General features: G+C 38.7%; 1 protein-coding gene across 1 annotated transcript; it reads left to right on the top strand.

Annotated features, from left to right (window-relative positions):
- The first annotated feature begins 19853 nt into the window (after positions 1-19853).
- Positions 19854-20892, top strand: LOC143660135 (vomeronasal type-1 receptor 4-like). The gene has a single exon (XM_077133557.1). It carries the CDS (start codon positions 19854-19856, stop codon positions 20790-20792), a length of 939 nt encoding a protein of 312 aa, XP_076989672.1. The 3' UTR covers positions 20793-20892.
- Positions 20893-24959: the final 4067 nt, after the last annotated feature.

Genomic DNA, 24959 nt, shown 5'->3' with positions numbered 1-24959 from the left:
GTGGAGACAATTTTTCATACCTCTCTGCCTCTCACCCTCAAGCTCCCTAGTCCCCAACCATAGAACATCCACAGCTTCTTAATGATTCCCATGCATCACCCCAGCCATACAATCCTTGATGTTTTCTCTTGGCGCTTTTATTCCACTAATGCCAAGTTTCTGAACTAGCTCCCTTCATCATCTTATACTCATTTTGACTCGCACAGCCCAATAATTTTCCCAAGTACATCTTCCATTCCCAAAATAACACCCGTGCCTTGGGGCACTAATAATCCCAGGGCATGATTATTTTTCTGCTCATTTTACCCTCTCCTTATCATTTTATTTAATTTCTCACAGGCATTGGTCTCTTATGCCTTTTTCCCACACCTGCTCCTTACCAAACTTTACCTATTATCTCGACATCCCCATGATCCCTGCTTTCCTTTACTTTTGCATCTATAAGATTCTTCATTCCCATCTTGCATTTTCCATGGCCCTGCCTTAGATTCAGCCATTTCTCCAGGGGACTTTTCATTAGAGAATATTAGAAACCAAGGTCTGGGCATGGGGTGTGTACTGTGCTACTGGGCTGTCAATACTCTTAGGACTTCTAAGCACATAGAACCAAGAAAATATGCTTGCACATATCTTCAATTATTTCTCAATATCTATATAGCTAAATGTGGTTTCAAACTAATGTGTACACCTTTAAGCCACAACCACAAGATTTATTAAATGTTTCTCCTTTTCGTATATTCGCTCCTCTGCATTTATCAAATTGCATGATTTAGAGAGTCCTGCATCTTGATAATAGCTGTATTTTGTTTTTCTCATCAAACTTCAGGAAGATTATAAAATATTGAACTTTCTGATTTCTTAAACTTCAGCGTAATTTATATTGGACAAAGGAGAAATTAGAGGTACTTTGAGAAGACATGAATTACCCGCTTTTCCCTTTTGTTTCCACTTTGTGAAATCAAAACCTCGGACAGATTTCTTAAAACCTCAGATATAAATTCTCTTGTTTCTTTCGCAATTCATGCAGGAATTGATATGATGATGCCATATTTGCACAGCCCTCATTTCTAATGTGAGTTCTGCTTTGGGAAGGTCAAAAGGGGTAGTCCCCGCTCTATTCACCCTTAATCCAAGATTTTCATCCTTGCATGGATCACTGTCTCAAGAGTGAGGAAAGTGAAGGGGTCCAGAAAGTTCATAATGAACTACTTCAATAGTGTCAGTATTCTCCCTTTCCCACAGACATTTAAAGTTGCAGTTTTCTCTCATGAGATAATTGTGAGATTTGGTGATATATCAGTGGTCATGAAATGCTTTATTTTTTATATCTTTTAAAGTGTTTCATAAAATTCTGTGACATCATTTTCTATGGTATCTAAAATTTATTCTAAAGAATTAATTGTTGGAAAAATACAATTTTCAGATATCGAATACTTAAGATTTAAAAATAAACATTTTGCATCACCAAATTATGACTCAAAGTAAGATTTGTGGGTTTGTGGGGAATTTTTTTTGCATTATACTATTATCTTCAAAGCTATAAATGACCCAAATGTATAACCACTAATGGATAGATAAACAAACTTTGTTATAGCCATTGAATTAATTACCACTAGGTAAAAAAAAAGTGAAGAAATAATATACTCAAACACCATAAATGCATATAATAGGCTGTGCTGATTTAAATCTATTATATACTCCTCAAAAAGCCATGTTTTACACCTGATCCAATATTGTAGGAGCAGATGTTACTTTTAATCCTGATTCAATACTGTAAGTTGGAAACTTTAATTAGATTATTTCCACGAAGATGTGGCCCACCCTATTGTAGTCTTTTTATTAGATGGAGATATGACTCCACCCATTCTACGTGGGTCTTGATTAGATTAGTAAAGTCTTTAAAGAGGGGGACATTTTGGAGAAAAATCAGAGCTGACATAGAGAAACCCATCAAAACCAAGTTTGACCTCACACAGATGTGGACATTTGGAGAACAGAAACACAAATGTTTGGAGATACTTGGGGCAGGAAGATGTCACCATGAGATGCTGAGCAAGCCGGAACCTGGAGAGAGCCAAGGGAGCCAAGAGATGAAAGCCAGGATTGGGGAAGCAAAGTGAAGAATCCTCACAGAAACAGAGAAAGCAATGGAGCCTAGGAGCAAGGGACCAGCATGCCTTCCCAGTGACATACTTGTTTCAGATGCATTGGTCTCTCTTGAATTAAGGTATCTTTCCCTGGATGCCTTCATTTGGACATTTCCATAGGCATAGAACTTTAAATTTGTAAAGTATTAAATTTCCCTTTGTAAAAGTCACACCTGTTCTGGTATATTGCATTCCAGCAGCTTACACATTAGAACACCTTCAGACCCTCAAGGAACTCCACAAATGCCTCACAATTGTCAGCCCATGACAGTCTGAAATATGTCCTGGCATTACACTAACTACACAGAAACACAAGGCTTCATTCCTACTCTGGACCCCAGGAGACTAGATCATTCAAATGAGCTATCTAGACAGGTTGATTCATATTATGTGTTACAGAAAATCTCGGATCTAGACATAATAAGCCTCTCCACTTTAAGTCTCATACTAGAAGGTCTAGGGTACATATACTATCATCTTTTACCCTATATTCCAATTTACCTTAGACCTAGCCAAAATGGCTTCATGGGAGCTGCAATCTGATTCTACAGATAAAGGGAGAGCTGCAATGGGTGCCTGCAACAGGCACTGCACAAACTCTGGACCATCTGGCAGAGACATGTAACCATAGCTGCAATCAAAATTCAATTCCCAATTTTCCCCAGAGTAAAGGCTCTACAAGCTCCTGGCTGCCAATGAATTCCCTACTCTCTGCTTAAAAGAGACAGATTCAACTCACCCCAGGTACATATCACTTTCTCCCACCTCCCCACTCAATGGAGCTTCAACTGAATTGTGATAAGGAACATTTTTGGCTGTGAAAATTCTGGAGACCCAGGTCCAAAGTTAGGATTACACAGAGTCCTGTCATGATGTTGAAAAATAGGAAAACAGAGCCAGTGAGAAAGAGGCAGGATGTGAGGGGCATGGTCCAGTCTTATCTCTGGTCTAATTCCTACCCAGGTTTCTGCATCTTCCTCCACCATGAAATAAGAATTGAGGGTCATCCAAGGACAGGACACAAAAGGTAAAGAGGAGAATCTGAATAATTCCCTCCATATTGATAGAACACTGTACATCCATCATCATCCTCTTTTCTCAGATAATTTCATCCTACACAAGTTATAGGGAAAATGATCTTTAAATTGTATGTGTACAGCAGAACCACCAAGCAAGGGGTGTGTTTAGTTCTGCACTCAAACTTTTGGAAGAACAGATTAGAGTCTACCTTAAATCTGGAGAAAACCTAGGTTTCACTTGAGAAGAATTTACAAACCATTTGTGCAAGTGAATATGTTTCAAAAATATCAAAACTTTTCATCAAACTAAAAGCAGCAATGAAATATTAATGATGTTAAGCATATTTTTGGCAGTGATATATTTATTTCTTTTCAAGACTTTAATGTGGAATTCTAAACACTCATAAAATTTTAAAAAATGAAACTGAAACTCTGGGTAACCTAAAGATAGTTTCAAAATGTGTCAATGTTTGGCAAGTCTGATATCATCTATTCCAACCCTATCCATTGTTTGGGATAATTTAGTTGGAATAACTGAATGCAAATTCTTTATTGATGTCATTTCTCTCATAAATAAATAATATCTTATTGATTGTTTTATGCCATAAATTAATCTCTCAATAATAGCTCATCATGGATTTAAAAGATAAAACAATACCCATCAGATATCAAAATAAATTGTTCAAACTTCGTTATTACAATTTATTCTCAAATAAGTCAAACCTACATATTTTTTCTTGTTGTTTTACTTTTGAACACAGATCTAAAAGACCTACATTACAATTGCTTAGGAAACTCTCACGGTTGGAATATCCATTAATGCATCAACAATTAAATGGATAATCTCTGTCTAATTTTACATGTCCAGGGTTTTAAAAGTTTAATAAATAACCTCAAATTATATTGAACATTACAGAATCATTGTAATAAAATGCTATAACATACCAAATGCTTTGTGGTAATACACTCATATCTTTAAAAACAGGTAAACACACAAGGAGACCCATAATCCCTCTTCTCATCGACACTGGACTGGCAGACACAGCCAGTTTACTGAGAAATAAATATTTGGTGGAGCTTTTAATAATGGAAATAAAGACCCCAATATTTTCGTTAGTCGAAGATGATGTAATTAACTACTTGTAAACATAAGTAGAAATGATGAGACTCATCATTAAGTATTGATGTTAGCCCAAATTGTATGTGCAGAAGTAATGTACATTATCACTGTCATTTTCATCTATTTTCAAACAGTTGTAACAGAATGTAGCAGGAAGACTATTAACAACAGCAGCCAAAAGTTAAATGGTCCACAGACTAGTTCTAATCCTAAGACTGACAGAGGATTAGGAAGAAAAGTGTAAACTGTTCCACGTTGAAATGATAGAACACTTAAGTAATTGGAGAATATCATGTACCACTAGTTGGAATGAAAATGTTTAATCACCCCAAACTAATGTATAAATCAATCATTCCAATCAATATATTTGCTCTGAGAGTATAACAAGGCAATTTCAGGATTGAAAAATAGAAGCATGCAAGAATACCCAAGACAAATTGCAGAAATAATAGTGTGAGTGAATTTCCCAACCAGATTCAACCCTCTATTTTTATAAAATAATAATAATAATAAGGTGATGGTGGCATAATTATGAACTGAAAAGTCAATGTAACAAGATAAATAGTCTCTAGTGAGATATTCATATATAATAAATACTGAAATGTCAGGAGATGGTTTGGAATATCTATAAAGAAATAATGGATCACTCAATAATCATGGAGGAATACAAATTTAATTATGTCCTACCATATATGATTTACATGCAGAAATGTCACATGCATCAAGGGCCAAGTACAGAACTGGAAAACATGAAAATATTCTATTAAAAATTATAAATGAAAGCTTTAGAATTAGGACATCAGAAAATATTTCTTTAAGAAAATACAGAATCCAAGGAAGAGGTCAAAGATTAAAACTATGATAACATAAAAGATAGTAAATGGCTATCTGAAAAATATTTTAAGGACACCACAAAAATGAAAGCATATATTTGCAATGTCTATCATCCAGAAAGAAATTCTATACAGATAAACAAAAATAAATTTCTACCCATCCATAAATGAAAGCACACACACAAAAAGAGTTTAAAAAGGAACGTGAATAGGCTATTTGTAGATCAGTACCCTCATGTGGTGAATAACATATTATGCTATATACATTGTCATTAGTAGTAATATAGGTGCAAATTAAAATGATGCCATTTCAGGGGGCCACAGTGGCTCAGTGGCTGAATTCTCGCCTGCTGTGCTGAAGACCAGGGATTGATTCCCAGAGGCTTTTCATGCTAAAAAGAAAAAAAAGAACAATAAAACGATGCATTTCACTTGCCTACAATTTAAAAAATCCTGATAACATGGTGGGTCCAAGATATGGGGACTAGGGTTCTCCCCTAGGGTTTGTGGATGTGCACTTGTTTAAAATATGTGAGAGGGCAATGTGGTCATATGGAATAAATTTGAACAGGTGAAAACTATGCATCAGAAACAAGTTCGTTTTCTGTTTATCACAAGGGCACTGCCTGAGTATATCATGATAGCATTGACAGTGGAAGGGAAATACTGGAAGATACATTACATTACATAAATCAGGAATTTGAAACAAAAAACTCCAGTGTGTCTACACAAGTAAGGGGAAAATGGTGAAATTGAATTAACTAGAGGTACATGTGTCAACAAGGAGATTTTTCAGAAAGTTATTTGATTGGAAAAGCACAATGTAGACTTACACGGTATTTTTACCTGTGTATAAGTATTTTAAACAGGAAGAAAATCATACATAATGTGAAAATATACACCTATAAGTTACTAAATTTAAAATGCTTGGAAATCAAAATTAATCCATTATGTTTGATTGTATCAGCTGTATGAGAAAATAAAAGTGTAGAGGAATATAAATAAATAAAATATTGTACCATATCTTGGGATATTAGCAGATGATTAGATTGAACATGACGGTGTCATCTTGATTAGGTTAGCATGAATGCAATAATGTTCTGAGGCAATGATACTCCAGCTGCAAAGGGAATCTTCCCCTTAGCCTCACACTTCTTCAATCTTTCTGGACAACTCACTGTTGTCCTGTGGATTGGCCCATCATCCACAATCTCAGCTTCTGAGGACAAGCTCTGTTCCACATTTATCATCCAGGAAGTAAAAGTAGGAGATATCTACACTGGAATGTTTTCTGACATTAGGAAAGGGTTAGTTGCTTAATACTACATCCCATGATAGAAGCAGTTTCAAATGAAACGAGAGGCTCTTAATTGAGGTAAGGGGGAGAAGGACCAGTGAGCCAGAGGATGAAATTAGGGACAAAAGAAATCATGAGAATGTGGTTTGGAATGGAAGATTTTATGTGAATGTTTCATAATCTGAAGCACAGAGCATCAACCTGTAATGTGGAATAGGTTGTTAGGAAAAGCTCCTCAACTTTAGAATTTGCTTATCCCATGCATACAAGAATTTAAATATTAGAATGCTATTTAGAAGTGGGCTTTAAGAGCAGTGTTAGTGCATATGTTAGTTATTACAAATTGAAGCAAATTTTCAGCACTCAATAAGATAATGAGAATGTTTTCAACGCTGTTTTCAAGTAAAAGATCTCCTATTATCATTAGTGCTTCTCAACTTAAATTTTCAAAGTATTTCAGTAACTTAAATTGCTCTAAGTTGAAAGTGCAACTTAAGTCCAACTGTAAGGGGGCCCTGAAGGAAGAATGTGGGTTCAAACTTAGTTTAGGGGTGATCACAAGAAGCACATAAAGCACAGTGAAGGAAGTAAGAGGGCCAGAGAAGAAAATCAATAGATTATGGGTTATGAGTTAGATTATTTTTATTTACAAAAATAATTTTGGATTTTCAAGTCAAAGAATTAATATCATGTCATACACAGGTTTCATTCCCACTGTTTTTTTCGGATGCTATGTCTTGAATGAGTTATGACAATGCACAGGCTCTCAAATTTAGTTTGTATGTGATTGATCTCCCAGGCTTGAGGGATAACATACTAAGGTCTATTCATGGAGCCCAAAACCAGGGCCACCATATGCCAGGGCAGCCAGCAGGAGAACAGACATAGTCCCCGAGACAGAGGACAACAGGAAAGACACAAATATCTCCCAAAAAGGGATCTGGACTTGCCCTCTCTTCTGGAAGAAGACCCAAGCTCCCTTCCATCCTGTGCAGCCTTCAACATGACACACAGGCTGCTTGAGTGACCTTGATATAGGAGATATTTGGGGCTGGGCAAGCCCAGATTTCTACATCCCAGTCAACAGAGGTTATACCTACTGTGTCCTCATTCAGGCCATGCTCTTAAAAATGACCTCTGACACAGATCAAAGATCACTTTTGAGGCTTTACCAAAATGTCAGGAGTTGTTCTCTTGGGGAGGATCAGGGCTGCTTGGTGTGCACAGTGTGCATGCTCTGGTGGGCATCTCAGGTCTCCCCATGCTTGCAGCTATTGCTGGCTTCAGAGGCCTTTACTTTCCTGTTTTCCAACTTCATGCTATGCTACTTACTGAGAGAAGATTCTGCAGAGGAAGCTGGTGGGTGAGAGACCTGCCTGCCATGGTTAAGGACATCACATTCCCAGGATCTTCATTGCGACTTCTTGGGGACATAGACCATCTCTTGCTCCCACTCTGTTCCACCTAGTCCCTGGAAGCAGGTGAAACGGTGCCCACCCAAGTGTCCAGATGCCTATAAGTTATCAAATTCATTTCAACCACTGAGAGTCACTCTACCTGCCCATGCCCTGAACAAATTAGGTGCTTGCCTGTTTATTACGCACAAGGCAAAAAGGTAATATCCTACCTCTTGTACCAGAGCACCTGGCATGGAATGGACTTTCGTCTTCCTAGAGATCTCCCCATGTGAGCTGTGCTCTGATGTAGTAGATAAGGTGAATGTGGATATTGTATGGTCCCCAGACCATCTCAGACACACAAGATGCCAAGGTTGCACCAAACTTTAGTACTCAGGTAAAATCCCTGCTTCCTGCTCAGGGGAGACAGAGTTACTCATCCCTTGTCTTGCTACAGAAGAGTAAGCTCTTAACTGATCCTGCATTGCAGATATTTCTAGATTTCCTCTTAGTTTCCTTAGAATCATCTCTTCATACCTCCTTTGAATTTGAACTCCTCCTCACAGTTTGAACTCTGGCCCTGTGGAAGACCTGAGAGTGAAAATACTGCTACTCCCCAGACACATTTGACTTTCTTTTGAATCCATGATCTATTTTTGTGGGTTTTTCCCTATACTAAGGCAGATCCAACTTTGTCTAAGTAAACTTGAGAAATCTGGCTCCAGAGGATTATTGACAATGTTCCTAATATCTTCTGGAAGCTTTAAGTCATTCGTCCCACTCCTCTCTCCAAACAGAAATTAAGACTGTTGTTGTGATCTCCCTGGCCCCACCCCTCCCTAAAGCCTTCAAACTAATAATCTGCATTCCTGCCTCCCCTGCAAGGGAACAGGTGCTGTGACAAGTAATGCCATGTTGCCTAAAGGGGCTGATCAAGGGAGGCTCCACGCATGTGCAGGTGATGCTAGAAGTGATGTAGAGACAAATATTAAGACTCAGAGCTTATCTCCCTGCAAGTCCTCCTGGCTTCCTCAGGTGAGGGATATTGAGAGAGCTGTGAACTCTCTGGAAAACTGTCCAAAACAAAGAAATATGGTGGTTGGTGGATACACAGATTTGGGAATAATATGTTTTCCAGATATTTGCAAATCCTGTAAATTTGCTATACAAACAGAGATTGGGTGACCCTGACAGTTCAGTTCCATGTCTAAGGACCACCTACATATTCCATAGGTATTCAATTCAGTCTGACATTCACATTACGTGGGTGTGTGATTGCAGGAGACAGAGGGTCAAATTCAACCCTGAAAATGGGTAAACTGGGAGTATTTTCACAAAGATGGCTCATATCTAGTGTCCAAGAAATTACAGACTGACCAAAGGTATAATTGGGGTGTTGGGATCTTAGAATTGCAATTTGGGAAACAGAGATTCAGGTAGCAACACTAATTGTGTCCCCGGGAAGCTAAAACCACTTTAAGGAATGCTTAACTTGAGCAAACTGCTGTCAGAGCATTTTGCTGTTAACAGATTATTAAATGCTTAAACTAAGCAAACTGCAGCCCGAACATTCTACCCTTAACAGGTGGTTTAATGGATAAATTGAGCAAAGTGTGGACAGAACAGCCTGTTAAAGCAAGAAACAAAGCCACAAAGGAAACACCCCCAAGAAAGCGCCCTAGTAATCTATGCACAATACTACCATCATCTAGCCCTATAAAGCCCTGATCTAACTACAACCAGAGCCAGTCTGATTCTTCACCAACTGAACCTGTTCTTCTTTAGGACATATTTCCTCTTCTCTTTTCTCACTGCTTTTAATAAATCACCTTGCTCTCCCAATGTCAACTCGAGTTTCAATTCTTTGTCTTCACGAGTCAAGGATCAGGACCCTGACCAGGTCAGGCCAGGGCCAACAGAGTTGCTGTAACTGTAAGTCTCTACTTTAATTGTCTTTCTAATTTTATCTTGATCCAGATTTCTTTTAAAAGGTTATAATTCCCCTTCAACTCCATCAGCAGTAGAAGAAAGACCTGAACGAGCACCAGGGCTCTAAGTTTTGAGCTCCTTATAATCTCACCTTTATTCATCCATTTTTTTATTCATAAGATTGGATTTCTGAACAACAGGATTTATTTGAGGGAAAGCCTTTGTAAGGCATTTGATAAGTCCTTAGTTATTTGGGGTTTTTTTGTTTTTTTTTTTAACTTTTTTTATTAATTAAAAAAATAAACAAAACATTGAGATCATTCCATTCTACATATACCATCGGTAATTCTTAATATCATCACATAGTTGCATATTCATCATTTCTTAGAACATTTGCATCGATTTAGAAAAAGAAATAAAAAGACAACAGAAAAAGAAATAAAACGATAACAGAGAAACAAAAGATTATACATACCATACCCCTTACCCCTCGCTTTCATTTACCACTAGCATTTCAAACTAAATTTATTTTAACATTTGTTCCCCCTATTATTTATTTTTATTCCATGTGTTCTACTCTTCTGCTGATATAGTAGATAAAAGGAGCGTCAGACACAAGGTTTTCACATTCGCAGAGTCCCATTGTGAAAGCTATATCATTGTTCAATCATCATCAAGAAACATGGCTACTGGAACACAGCTCTATATTTTCAGGCAGTTCCCTCCAGCCTCTCCACTACATCTTGAACAACAAGGTGATATCTACTTAATGCATAAGAATAACCTCCAGGATAACCTCTCAATTCTGTTTGGAATCTCTCAGCCATTGACACTTTGTCTCATTTCACTCTTCCCCTTTTGGTCGAGAAGTTTCTCTCAATCCCCTGATGTTAATTCTCAGCTCATTCTAGGGTTTTTCTCAGTCCCTTGACGCTGAGTCTCAGCTCATTCCAGGATCCCCGTCCCATGTTGCCAGGAAAGTCCACACCCCTGGGAGTCATGTTCCACGCAGAGAGGGGGAGGGTGGTGAGACTGCTCATTGTGTTGGCTGGAGAGAGAGGCCACATCTGAGCAACAAAAGAGACTCTCCTGGGGGTGACTCTTAGGCCTAAATTTTAAGTAGACTTGACCTATCCTTTGTGGGGTTAAGTTTCATATGAACAAACCCCAAGACTTGGGGCTCAGCCTATAGCTTTGGTTGTCCACACTGCTTGTGAGAATATCAAGAATTCAACTTGGGGAAGTTGAATTTCTCCCCATTCTCACCATTCCCCGAAGGGGGGCTTGCAGATACTTTTCCAGTCACTGATCAAATCACTCTGGGATTCATCGGGGCATCACTCTGGACAAACCAACAAAATCTCATGTGCTACCTGAGATTCCAAGTGCTTATGACATTCAATCAAACTATCTACATGAGTTATATTAGGAAATGCTCTAGTCAAAATATAAATTTTGTAACAAATAAACATTTTTTGCTTTAGTCTCACACATAAGGTGACATTTTAAAGTATTAATTATCATCTATTTTCAACACCGTGCAATAATGACATTCCTTTGTTCTTCCTCAGGCAAAAACATTTCTTAAATTTGTACATTGTACATTTCACTATTATTATACACTCTAGGCATTCCTAGATTATACCATCTCGATCTTTACCATCTATCTTTCTTTCTGATTTCATTTATGTCCCCAGTCCTCCTCCCTCTATCATTCTCACATGCAGGTTCGTTCAGTGTTTTAACATAATTACATTACTGTTAGGTAGTATTGTGCTGTCCATATCTGAGATTTTATATTCAGTCCTGTTGCACGATCTGTATCCCTTCAGCTCCAATCACCCAATATCTCACCCTATTTCTATCTCCTGATGGTCTCTGTTACAAAGGAAATATTCTAAGTTTATTCACTAACGTCAGTTCATGTCATTGAGACCATACAGTATTTGTCCTTTTGTTTCTGGCTAATCACATTCAGCATAATGTCCTTAAGGTCCGTTCATGTTGTTACATACTTCATAACTTTATTCTGTCTTACAGCTGCATAATATTCCATCTTATGTAGATGTCACAGTTTGTTTACTCAACTGTCTGTTGATGGACATTTTGGCTGTTTCCATCACTTGGTAATTGTTAATAATGCTGCTATAAACATGTAAATGTCCATTTGTGTCCTTGGCCTCGTGACCTTTGAGTAGAGACAGCATATACATGGGTCCTGTTTTTTAAACCATTCTGCCAGACTATGTCTTTTGATTGGAGAGTTTAATCCATTAACATTCAGTGTTATTACTGTATGGGTAGTATTTTCTTCTAATATTTTGCCTTCTGGATTTTATATGTCATATCTAATTTTCCTTCCTTTTACCTTTACTCATAGTCTTCCTTTCTACACTCTTCTCCACACCTCTCTCTTCTGTCTTCGTATCTGTCTCTAGTGTTCCCTTTAGTATTTCTTGCAGAGCTGGTCTCTTGGTCACAAATTCTCTCAGTGATTTTTTGTCTGAAAATGTTTTCATTTCTCCCTCATTTTGAAGGACAATTTTGCTGGATATAGAATTCTTGGTTGGCAGTTTTTCTCTTTTAATAATTTAAATATATTATCCCACTGTCTTCTTGCCTCCATGGTTTCTGCTGAGAGATCTGCGCATAGTCTTATTGGGCTTCCCTTGTATGTGATGGATTGCTTTTCTCTTGCTGCTTTCAAGATCCTCTCTTTCTCTTTGACCTTGGACATTCTGATTATTAAATGTCTTGGAGTATGTCTATTTGGATCTGTTCTCTTTGGGGTACGCTGCACTTCTTGGATCTGTAATTTTAAGTTTTTCATAAGAGTTGGGAAATTTTCAGTGATAATTTCCTCCATTAGTTTTTCTCCTCCTTTTCCACTCTCTTCTCCTTCTGGGACACCCACAACACATATATTCATACGCTTCATATTGTCTTTCAATTCCCTGAGTCCCTGCTCATATTTTTTCATTTTTTTTCCTATAGTTTCTGTTTCTTGTTGGATTTCAGATGTTCTGTCCTCCGGTTCATTAATCCTATGGTCTGCCTCTTGAAATCTACCATTGTAGGTTTCCATTGCTTTTTTCATCTCTTCTACTGTGTCTTTCATTCACATAAGTTCTGTGATTTGTTTTTTCAGAATTTCAGTCTCTTCTTTTTGTTCCTTCCTTGCCTTTTTTATATCCTCCCTCAATTCATTGATTTGGTTTTTGATGAGGTTTTCCATGTCGATTCGTATATTCTGAATTAGTTGTTTCAGCTCCTGTATGTCATTTGAATTGTTGGTTTGTTCCTTTGACTGGGCCATATCTTCAATTTCCTTAGTGTGATTTGTTATTTTTTGCTCATCATCTAGGCATTTAATTACCTTAATTAGTTTATTCTGGAGATTGCTTTCACTTCTTTTATCTAGGGTTTTCTTGCTGGATGAATTTGTTGTCTATCTGTTCTTTGACATTCTGTTCAGCTTTATCTGAACATTTAGCTTAAGTTTTGTTTAACAGAGGAGAATTTTTCAGTTCTTGCTTTCTTGTTTCTTGCCCTGCTTGTGTGGTACCTTTTCCACACACACACTTAGGAGGGTCTGCTTAGATATTACAGACCCCAGCCAGATTTTCCCAGACCAAACTGGCCTCCTATCAGGAGGAAAGAGTCACCTGCGTCGGTTTTCCCTGAGCATGAGACCCAGCGGGTTGAAAGACTTTCCTGTGAAGTCTCTGGACTCTGTTTTTCTTATCCTGCCCAGTATGTGGCACTTGTCTGACTGCAGGTCCCACCAGCATAAGATGATGCGGTACCTTTAACTTTGGCTGGGGGGTTGTTGGAGACAGAGGAGAGGTTGTAGGCTGGTTTTAATGGCTTCAAATTACCAAGCCCTGGTGTCTGAATTCCTTGATGGAGGGATTCCACCTGGGTGGGCCTTCACCCCTCCCCTGGGGAAGGCACAGGCTCCAGATAAGCCCCCAGAAGAGCTCACTTCTGCCTATGCCTGGGGCAGTTGCAGCCTGAAAAGTCCTGCCGCTGTATCCAGAGGCAGTCAAGCCTTTGTAGATACACAGCCAAAAAACCTGTTTCCTTCTTTTTTTTCCCCCTTTTTCTGTCAGTCCTGCCCCCTTGGTGCCGGGGCAAAAATGAGCAACCTCCGCTTTGATCAGGTTCACCTAAGCTGGGGGCTTATTTTTAGTAGTCAGAATTTGTTAATTAGTTCCACAATTGGCGTTTGATTGTGCCCAGTCACTGCTGCTGGTAAAGTCCTTTCCTTTCCCCTCTGGGAAGTGGCCTGTGGGGGAGGGGCACTGGCCGCTGCAGCTTTGGGAACTCACGGTTTTGGGGGGTGTTCGCAGCTGGTCCAGCTGGTCCAGACTGGGGTACGCTGTGTGTCCGGTCACTGACGTGGCCCCAGGAGCTGTTCTGTACTGTTTCTGGTTATTTAGCAGTTGTTCTGGGGGACGAACTAAAACGCGCACGTTGTTAAGCTGCCATCTTGACCCGGAACCTGTCCTTAGTTATTTGGATGGGCTTCCTGGAAGTGTCCCTACCTATAATATTTGTAGGATCCCTTATATATTCTTCTGGCTTTTCTCATTTAGTTGCTCAATCCCTTTTTTCTCTCACACAATTCAAAGCCATGTATGAATTGAAAAAGGTCAGAAAATCATGGAACTTAAGCTCCAATTAGAATTTAAATACCTCTGATAAATGTTTGGCTCCATTTTAGAATTGGGAATTTCTGTAACAATATCCCTAAGCTCTGCTCTACATCATGGATAAAAATCATTGTTCTGGCAGTCTCAGAAGGTCTGGTTTTATGAGGTATTCACTGAATTTTGTTTGGACCTTCTGGGAAGAGTGCTCTAATGCTATAGCCCCTGCCTTTCAATCCAGGGCCCTCTAGCCACTCATTCCCACCCTTCTCCCATGATTCCCTCATTGCTCTTCTCCCATTTTGCCCTCCTGATTTACTGGGGCCATTTCCAACCCAGATTCCATCTCCGCTTCTTACCCTCCATCTTTGCCTTGGACCATTCTGTACCCAGCACCTGCATGCCCACCTGATGTCTATCTCCCTCTCACGTTCTTTACACTCATAGATGTGAATGTCCTTGTGCCTTTTCCTTATTCTGTCCTTTACATTCCTCCATTCATTAACTCCCCACCATTGCTGTATCCTTCATTCCTAAGAAGCCCAGTATGCCATTACCCCCAGATTCCAATATTCATTTTACTCATGAATCCCTTGCACAAATTTCCTTGTTTCCTTAACCCAGTGTTTACACCTCTGCATCTTTAAATATGCTGTGCCTATTAAATTTATGTCCTCTCCAACTGAATTCTGTATGTCCCCACTTCCTCAGCCTCTTATGTCTCATCTTGTTCCTATGCATTCAATTTCTGTGCCTTCATTTTCATACAATTCTATACCCATGCTCACACTGTTACATCCCCAACATTCTAACTTTCCAGCTATGTGCCTAGACTGAAAATGCTCATGTACAGGGCTTGTTAAGTGTGACACTGAACTTACTGTCCTTTTGGGGTTTTGCACAGTGAGAACAAGTTTTAAGGGTAGAGAAGCCCCCCGTTAAGGTTGCCGAGTCCAGCTCAAGCAACTGTCCAAACAGAGTCAGAAGGGGCAGTGGGAGATTGAGAAAAACACAACACAGGGTTACGAGAAAGTGGAGGCTAGGTGGTTCATTGCCTCACTGAAGGCAACAACCCCAAGAAGCCAGTGCAAGTTTATTGTATACTGTTTAACAAGAGAATTTCAGATGAGGCAGTGCAGTATGTGGAAATGTGCTTGACATAATGAATCGGGATACAGAAATTTCTTGAGAACAGAGTGAACATTAACTAGCCTGTCTGGAACTGTAAGTTATCTGGAATGGTACAGACAGAATGTTTCCACAGTAAGGACTGATTAGATAAGGACAACCCAAGCCAGACCTCATTCCACAGGACACCAAGGGGCCATGCCTCCAAGGTTACTCTGATGAGGCCTTGCCAGCAGGCAGAGGCCTACTTCATGAAAAATCTGACCTGAGTTCCAACAAAGGCAGCTGTAAGTAAGGAGATACCCCTATTCTTCACAAGCTGGACACATTGTCAAAATATATATGCACACTCAGACTGTGTGAGTGTGCTTTTATCAATGTGAGTGGGGCTGTGTGGGTTTGTATCCACAGGCACCATAATGAGTGTATATAAATGTCTATGTGTATGTGGCGAGGGTGTGAAAGAGTGTGAGAATGTTATGGAAAATGTATATGAGTCCGTACATGTATAAATACACTAAAAATGTGTGATTATATGACTGTGTGAGTGTGTATATGCACATGTATTTTCATCAGCGTGCAACTGGGTAAGTGTGTGTGTGTGTGTGTGTGTGTGTGTGTGCACGCGTTGGCATATGAAATATGGCTTGTCCAAAACTATGGCTCTAATTCTGGACTAGGATTATAGGGAAAGTAGAGAGTAGAAATGGATCAAATTGTGCATTTTTGTAGGAAAAAACAAAAGACTAATGTGAACTCAGACTTTAAGTTTCTTAATTAATTACAGAGACAAATAATTGGCATTATTGTCAATTAAGCAAATATGTGAGTATGTGTAGAGGACTGAGGCAACCATTCAGTGCCCATAAAGTGAGAAAGTAGCATTGGCTTAACTGATAGTTGAGAAATGGTAGAATCTGCCTTTTAAAACATCTGCCTGACTTTCATGTTTTTATTTTGACAGATGCATAAACTTCTATCTTCTATGGTTATCATTCTGTTTAGACTTCTAATCACTGCTAGGGAGCCAATAATGGAAAAGTACATTTTCCAACAAAATTGTGTGGATGAGTCAAAATTAATTGCCATTGAGCTGTTCAGATGACTTCTATAATTTCTAAGGTAAAGTACTGGCTTCATACCATTCTTTTAACTTGTATCACTTTACATATCCTTCTCAAGCATATTGGCTATTTTCATTTCTCTGGTCATAATTTGAAATGAATGTAAATCTGAATGGAATGAAAATTTGGAAAGAGCTCTTCATTGTTTGGAAGGACTTCTCAGGGAAGCAGAGCCTCCAGTGAGATGCACCTACCTCGCTGCCAGTCCCTCTCATCCAGACCTCAGCATTACTTGTTCCAACCACATGAGTCCCTGTCTGTCTCCAAGGCTCACAGGAAGCAAAGAGCCTCTTCAAAAACTTCCAATCACTCTTTGGAGATACTAAGTAGGAGCTGACAATTATTTTATGGTAGTCAGCACTTAGGGAAAAGTTCTTTGGAAATATTCTCAGTTTCCCAAGCCTGCAGTCTCATTGCTGCCACAGGTGACGTGATAATTGCAGTGCCGTGGGGAGGTGAGGTCACAGAGCCACAAGCCCTTATCTCAGGGTCGGGCTGCTCCTCTCACACTTGCCTGGATCTCATGGCTGTCACACTGAGCCCTCTGTCCTAACAGAGGAAAGGAGTAGGGTGAGTATTTTTCATACCAGTCTAATGAGATTCTGTAAAGAAAGGAGGCACGTGAGGTCTTTGTAAGTGATCATATTGGAAAAGAAAGGGAATCTTCTGGGGTCACCTTGGAGACAGGAATCATTCCTCAGGCCTGGGCTGAGCTGGTTTACAGAGATGGGCATCCCAGACCTGACATCAATCCCTGAAGATTCCTCGTGGGATGTGGTGTCATCCTCAATAACAGTGATCCTTGGTGTGTAATGCAAGTGATAAGAGAACTTGATTTTATAGGTGCCTAAAGGTGATGCTTTTGAAATGATTATATTGTTCTGCCAACCTTACAGGAATCAGAGACAAAATGTGGGGGATTACTAGAGAGGTGTATATAGCAAATTCATGCTTATAGTAACATGTCAAGTGAATCTACAAGTATCATTTGATATGTGTAGAAACAGTTTATGTGAATGGCAACTGCTGAGATGGAAATGTTTTCTCTAACTCTGAGGCTATGAAGTGCTTTTTTTTTTTTTTAACATGGACAGGCACCGGGAATCAAACCCAGTTCCTCGGGCATGGCAGGCAAGCATTCTTACCTGCTGAGCCACCGTGGCCCTGAAGTGCTTTTTGAAGACAGTAATTGAGCCTCTACTGAAAATGTAAATGGTCTGGTGTTCACAGTGAGACTATTTTCCCTCTTGAATTAGGGAAGCAGCATTTAAGGAAAATACAATTTTATAATTATCAGCTTCAGACAGCTGCTATCATGTTCAAATATATCTTGTGATCTTTTCACTGACTTAGAATATTCTAATGTCAACCCCAAAATGTACCATTTAAATTTTTAACATGCACAACTTTCCATGCCATGTAGATGCCATTTTCCATAAGTGTCTTATAGTTTTAATGATATTCTCATCTCAGGGTCAGGCTTCTCTTCGCACACTTGCCTGGATCTCATGGTTGTCACACTGAACCCTCTCTCCTGGTAGGGTAGATGAGTAGGGTGAGTACTTTTTACATCAGTTCAAGGAGACTCTGTAAAGAAAGGAGGCATGTGAGGAGCCTTTGTAAGTGATCATTCTGGAAAAAAGGAGAATCTGATGGGGTCACCTTGGAGACAGGAATCATTCCTGAGGCCTGGGCTGAGCCAGTTTAGTGATGTGCACATCCCAGACCTGACACCAACCCCTGAGGCTTCCTAGTGGGATGTGGTGTCATCCTCAGTAACAGTGGTCTTTGGTGTGTAATCAAGTGTAAGAGAACCTAATTTTTTATGTGCCTAAAGGTGATGCTTCTGAAATCATTATACTGTTCTGCCAACCTTACAGAAATCAGAGACAAAATCTGGGGGATTACTGGAGAGGTGTGTGTAGTAAATTTATGCTTATAATAAAATGTCAAGTGAATCTACAAGTATCATTTGATCCTGTGTAGAAACAGTTTATGTGAATGGTAACTGCTGAGATGGAAATGCTTTCGCTAACTCTCACTCTCTAAAGTGCTTTTTGAAGTCAGCAATTGCATTTCTACTGAAAATGAAGAAGGTCTGGTAATTATAGTGAGACACTTTCCCTCCTGAATTACTGCTTCAGAGAGCAGCTGTCATGCTCAAATGTATCTTGTGATCTTTTCTCTGACTTAGAAACATTCCAACATCAACCGAAAAATATACCGTTTAAATTTTTGATGTACACATTTCCATGTCATGCAGATTTCATTTTCCACTAGTTTCTTATATTGTTAATAATATTCTCATCTCATGCGAGTAGTTTTAACTCATATGTTAATTAATACATGAGTATATCAACTGCAAAGACTAATGAATTGGTTTCTAGCCCACACTGTTTTTAATATATTAGAATTTCAGGCCCTGTCATTTAGGGTATGATAAGAGATTATTTAATGATTCATAGGTAGGCACTGTCATATCTTTGTTCCTGGCATAAAAGCATATGAGTTTTTCAGTTACCATCCTAACATTGACCCAGTCTTGCTTTCATTAAATCCAACTTGGTCATGAAGCCAGTTCCTTTAGTATTAAACTGCAACCAGTGCATCTATGTCTATTAATAAGGACTGTGAAAGCTTTATTTATAATTAATATTGGCCTCTGGATTACATTTTTATATGACTAGAAGTTTGTTACCACAAAAAGGGTAAAGTGCAATATCATGAATGTAAATTCAAATTGCAAGGTGTAAGAACAAAACTCAAACCGTATCAGCATTACTGCAAGAACACAGCGAACTGGTTTTGTTAGCATAGCACAGGAGTTCACTGCACACCCAGTTCAGGTCTCAGTCTGCCCCTAACCAGCATGTGAAGGTAGACAAATCTCCCTGTGCCTAAGTTCTCCTCGTCCTCATAATAAAAGCCAAACAAATGCCCATCTCATAGATTATGAAGAATGAAGAAGTTATCACATGTACAGTCTTCACAGCAGTGATTCATTCATTAAAACACACACTTTATATGCTACACATCCAACTATAGGAAAGCTCTTAATAAAGGATAAACTTAATAAAACATTTCTTAGTGGGCACTAATGTTAAGTGGAGAAGATTGAATTTCATTTGACATGTAGCCCACTTCTCCTATCCCCATGCAGAATCTTCTGGCTCTAAAGACAGATATCAGTGCCTGGGAAGTGGCAGAATGTCCTCCAGTGATTTGGCATCAGGCTTGGTCTTCTTATCCCAGATTTTAGTTGGAGTCCTGGGAAATTTCTGTCTTCTTTACCATTATCTCTTCATTTATATCACTGGGTGCAGGCTTAGGTTCACAGATTTGATTATCAAGCACCTGATTTTAGGCAACATTTTGTTAATTCTCACTAATGGAGTCCCCAGGACATTGGCAGAATTTGGGTTGAAAGATTTCCTCAATGACTTTGGATGCAAACTTCTTTTCTACCTTCACAGAATGGGCAGGGGTGTGTCAATTGGCTGCACCTGCCTCTTGAGTATCTTCCAGGCCATCACCATCTGCCCCAGGAACTCCAGGTGGGCAAAGATTAAAGTGAAAGCTCCCAAGTACGTTGGCCTCTCCATATCTGTGTGTTGGCTCCTCTACATGCTGGTAAATGCCATTTTCCCTATATTTATGACTACCAATTGGAGAAATGATACCACTAAAAGAAAAGCTTTAGGGTACTGCTCCATTATAGAACCTGGCAAAATCCGAACCTCACTGTACACTGCATTGGTATCATTTCCTGATGCTTTATGCTTAGGACTCATGCTTTTTGCCAGCAGCTCCATCGTTTCCATCCTGTACAGGCATAAGCAGCGGGTCCAACACATTCACAGAACCAAACTCTCCCCCAGGTCCTCCCCTGAGACCAGAGCTACTCAAACCATCCTTTCACTGGTGAGCACATTTGTATTCTCTTACACCATCTCTGCCATCCTCCAGATATTTACTGCTGTTTTTCATAATCCCACTTTGTGGCTGCAGAAGATGGGTATACTATTTTCAATGTGTTTCCCAGCTGTTAGCCCCTTTGTTCTCATGGGCCACAACTCCAGTGTATCTGGGCTCATCTTGTCCTGTAGAAGGAATAAAAAATCCCCTAAATCCATCAGGTATATGTAAATGGTAATTCTTGACACAACATTCCATTGCTTGTTCTCTTGCCCCTCACAGAAATGCAAGCATGATTATGTAGCTGTCACCTCGACAAGAGAATGGGAGTGTGCACACACTATACACACATTTCCATATGTATGAATTTGTAACATGTGTGTTTAGGTGTCTGTGTAAATATATTCACACATACATTTGTACACAGATTGCTTCCTATCAAGCAGGAATATTTGAAAATTGTATACTAGGAAATGTAAAAATAATACAAATTACAAAGAAAATTTTCTTTTTCTTTTTTGGTGGTGGGGAGGGTACATGGTCCAAGATTCAAGCCCAGGTCTCCCACATGAAAGGTGAGCATGAATTCTGAGTCTATTTTGTTTGATTTTTATCTATGTATTTATTTATTTACAGAATAGATTATCTATTTATGCCATCATAATAGTCAAGTAATTGGTAAAGAAAAATCATGAAATATATTTCTTCATTGCTCTACTTTAATCTTTAAATTTTTGCAACTGCCTTGAAACAATATCCAATTGAATACAAATAATCATTTACTGTAACAGGAGAAACTAGTCTATCAATAATGGATATATTTCGAAGGAAATTTATCACCAGATTGTTTTTTCCTCATGACACTTGTTCTATTTTCTTAATTGATCTGCCTGACATCTCTGTTCGGTTTTCAAATAATTCTGCATTATACTCCTTTTCTTTGGAAGTTGATACGGTATCTTTCATTTTTTAACCTATAAATTATAACATACAAGTGTAAACTATCACAGTATCAAGTTATTTAATACCGTTAACTTCTACTTTGACAATATAAGGAAAATAACATGGCATGACAGAATCCATTTCTTAAAAGAAATTCTGATGTTTTAAAAATATGCAATAAGGTATATGCCCAAGGCATAAGTGGACAGCTTAGAGAAATTTAAAAAATGGAACACTTCCTGTAAGAAGTTCCTAGATTAGATACTAGAATGTTTCATTCTGTTCTTGCATATGTGATTGTTTTTCAGTTTGGGACTGTTAGGAATACTACTGCATGTAAATTCTAGAAAATGTTTCATTGACACAGGTATGGATTTCTGTTGGATATGTACATAGTATGTAAATGTTGCATCATATATTCACAGGTTACCTTTAGGAGACACTGACAAAGTTTTTCAAAATATGTGTACAACATGGAACTTTCAATAAGACATGAGATTTTGTTGGTTTGTCCAGAGTGATGCCCCAATAAATCCCAGAATGATTTCAACAGTGAATAAAAAAGTGTTTGCAAAGTCCCCTTTAGGGAATGGTAAGAAAGGGGGAAATTTCAACTTCCCCAAGTTGAATTCTTGATATTCTCACAAGCAGTGCAGACAATCAAACCTATAGACTGAGCCCCCAGTCTTGGGATTTGTTCATATGAAACTTAACCCCACAAAGAATAGGTCGAGCCTACTTAAAATTGGGCCTAAGAGTCACCCCCAAGAGAACCTATTTTGTTGTTCAGATGTGGCCTCTCTCTCCAACCAACACAACAAGCCTCCCTCCCCCTGGCTACTTGGGAGGTGACTCCCAGGGGTAAGGACCTTCCTGGCAACATGGGGAAGAGATCCTGGAATGAACTGAGACTCAGCATCAAGGGATTGAGAAAACCCATAGAATGAACTGAGACTCATCATCAGGGAATTGAGAAAATCTTCTCAACCAAAAGGGGGAAGATGAAATGAGACAAAATGAACTGTCAATGGCTGAGAGATTCAAAACAGAGTCAAGAGGTTATCCTGGAGGTTATACTTATGCATTAAATAGATATCATCTTATTAGTCAGATGTACTGGAGAGGCTGGAGGTAACTGCCTGAAAATGTGGAGCTGTGTTCCTGTAGCCATGTTTCTTGAAGATGATTGTATAATGATGCAGCTTTCACAGTGTGACTGTGTGATTGTGAAAACCTTGTGTCTGATGCTCCTTTTGTCTCCCTTATCAACAGACAAGAAAAACATATGGAATAAAGATGAATAATAAGGGGAACAATTGTTAAAATAAATTTAGAGTAAAATGCTGGTGATTGGTGAAGGCGAGGGGTGGAGGGCAATGATATGCATGAATTGTTTTCCGTTTTCTTTCTACTTTTTTTTCTGAATAGATTCAAATATTCCAAGAAATGATCATGATGATGAATATGCAACTATGTGATGATATTGTGAATTACTGATTATATATGTAGCATGGAATGATAAAAAATGTGTGTACATATTTTTACACCAACCAGCAGTGTGTGAATTTACTGCTGTATCCATACCTTTGCCAACATTGGGAATCTTCTGTCATTTTCATGTCTGGTAGGTGTGGGATGGTAGCAAATACTGGCTTTATTTGTACTCCCTTGTTTAGTAAGAGGATTGAGAACTTCTCACATGTTTATTACACATTGGGTAAAACCTTTTTTTTCTTTTTTTTAGTCTCTGTTCATTTTGTCCATCTTTTTTCCTATTATGTTCTCTGTGGTTTCCTTATTGATCTGTAAAGCTTCATTGTATATGCTATATAGGAATGCTTTCCTGGTGCCCATTCTCTCTCTCTCTCTCCTCTTCCAGTAACCAGATTCTCTCTCTTTCACTGCCTACCTCATTGTCTTTTCATGAGAAGATCTTAATTTTAATATAATCTACTTTGTGATTGTGTCCTTTACATTTTCTTTTGTTTAAAACTTTTTTCCTATTTTAAAGCCATGGAGTTGTTCTTTGTTTTCTTCTGAAAGCGTAATCTTTTTCTTTAAAATTCAGATCAGCAGATTATTCATAATTGATTTCTTGTATTATGGGTAGGGTTTAATTTTTCCTAAAGCGTTAAGAAATTCAATTGATTCTGAAACTATCATAGCTAGCTTTTTATTTTTATTTGCTTTTCATTGCCACCTCACCCTTGGAGATGACTTTTCTCTGATGTCTGTTGGGAAATCTATCACTTCCTGACTATTTCAGTCCTTAGCAACCCCACAGACCACACAGCAAAAGTTAGGTGACTTGTCAAATATTTTCTATGGGTCTTTTTGTTTGGAGAATGGATTATTTCCATTTTAAGTGACAGTTTACACCCTACTGGGAGAAATTCTCCGTGGGTGCCTCAGGTTCTTTTTCTTTCTTTCTTTTCTTTCTTTCTTACTTTCTTTCTTTCTTTCTTTCTTTCTTTCTTTCTTTCTTTCTTTCTTTCTTTCTTTCTTTCTTTCTTTCTTTCTTTCTTTCCTTCTTTCCTTCTTTCCTTCCTTCTTTCTTTTTTCCTTTCTTCCTTTCTTTTTTGTAACTTATATCAACTTCTGTCCTGACTATGTTTCAAGAATATTTATAAAGCAAACAGTCTTGGGGGATGGTATGTCTAACCAAAGGGCAATTTACTATCCTGACCAATATCATATTGGTCATACTGCCTCTGAGGAAATGTTGGGCACCTTTGTTTGAAGCACAATTTAAGGGACTGAGGTCCTTGATCTTAAATTTCTCAGCTGTGATGTGATTCTACTGCCTACACAGCATCTTCAACATATGGATAACTAAAAAAGAGGGAAATATGTATAACTGTGAAGCTCTGCCTTGAATAAAGATAATGAAATAGATCAACTTGACTTGTAATGTGCTTCTTGGCCCCTCTTATGAGCTGCTTGGACCCACCTGCCCCCTCCTGGGCCAGAGAGTCCTGCCTTGCAAAAACCCCCTCCTCTGAATCTCACATACTTCCCTTCTTGTCACAACCACTGGAAAAGGTGTAGTTTAATCTCAGAGAAAAATCGTGGGAAAGATGTAAGTATTCCCCCAGAGAGAGCAAGAAAGTATGTATTTGGGCAAATTGATTGAGCTTGGGCACAAATTGCAAAGGCAGTTGTTGGGAGACAGGACCATGGAAGGGGACGAAACACAGACACTAAATGGCACCAAGGAGGACACTTGGCAAAACATTCTTGGTACTACCAAATTAAGAGAGCAGAATTATATGAAGAAGTCCCTCCAGTGCCACCTCTGGGCATTCAACTTTGCCAAGTTACAAAAGTGCAGCTTTGCATTGGTCATGGTTCAGGTTGCTTTTTGGTTATTAGAAGGTATCTTTCTAATTTCAACCAAATTTAGAGATAAAGCCTATACAGCTACATTTTACTAGAAGTTTCAGTTGAAGCTCTGAG

The sequence above is a fragment of the Tamandua tetradactyla genome, chromosome 16 (genome assembly GCF_023851605.1).
Source record: "Tamandua tetradactyla isolate mTamTet1 chromosome 16, mTamTet1.pri, whole genome shotgun sequence".
Lineage (NCBI taxonomy): Eukaryota > Metazoa > Chordata > Mammalia > Pilosa > Myrmecophagidae > Tamandua > Tamandua tetradactyla.
Note: the sequence above shows the minus strand (reverse complement) of the source record. Positions and strands in the feature narration are given on the sequence as shown.

Bases quoted from the DNA above. Each gene is read 5' to 3' on its own strand.
- LOC143660135 (XM_077133557.1), top strand. From the start codon at position 19,854: ATGTCCTCCAGTGATTTGGCATCAGGCTTGGTCTTCTTATCCCAGATT.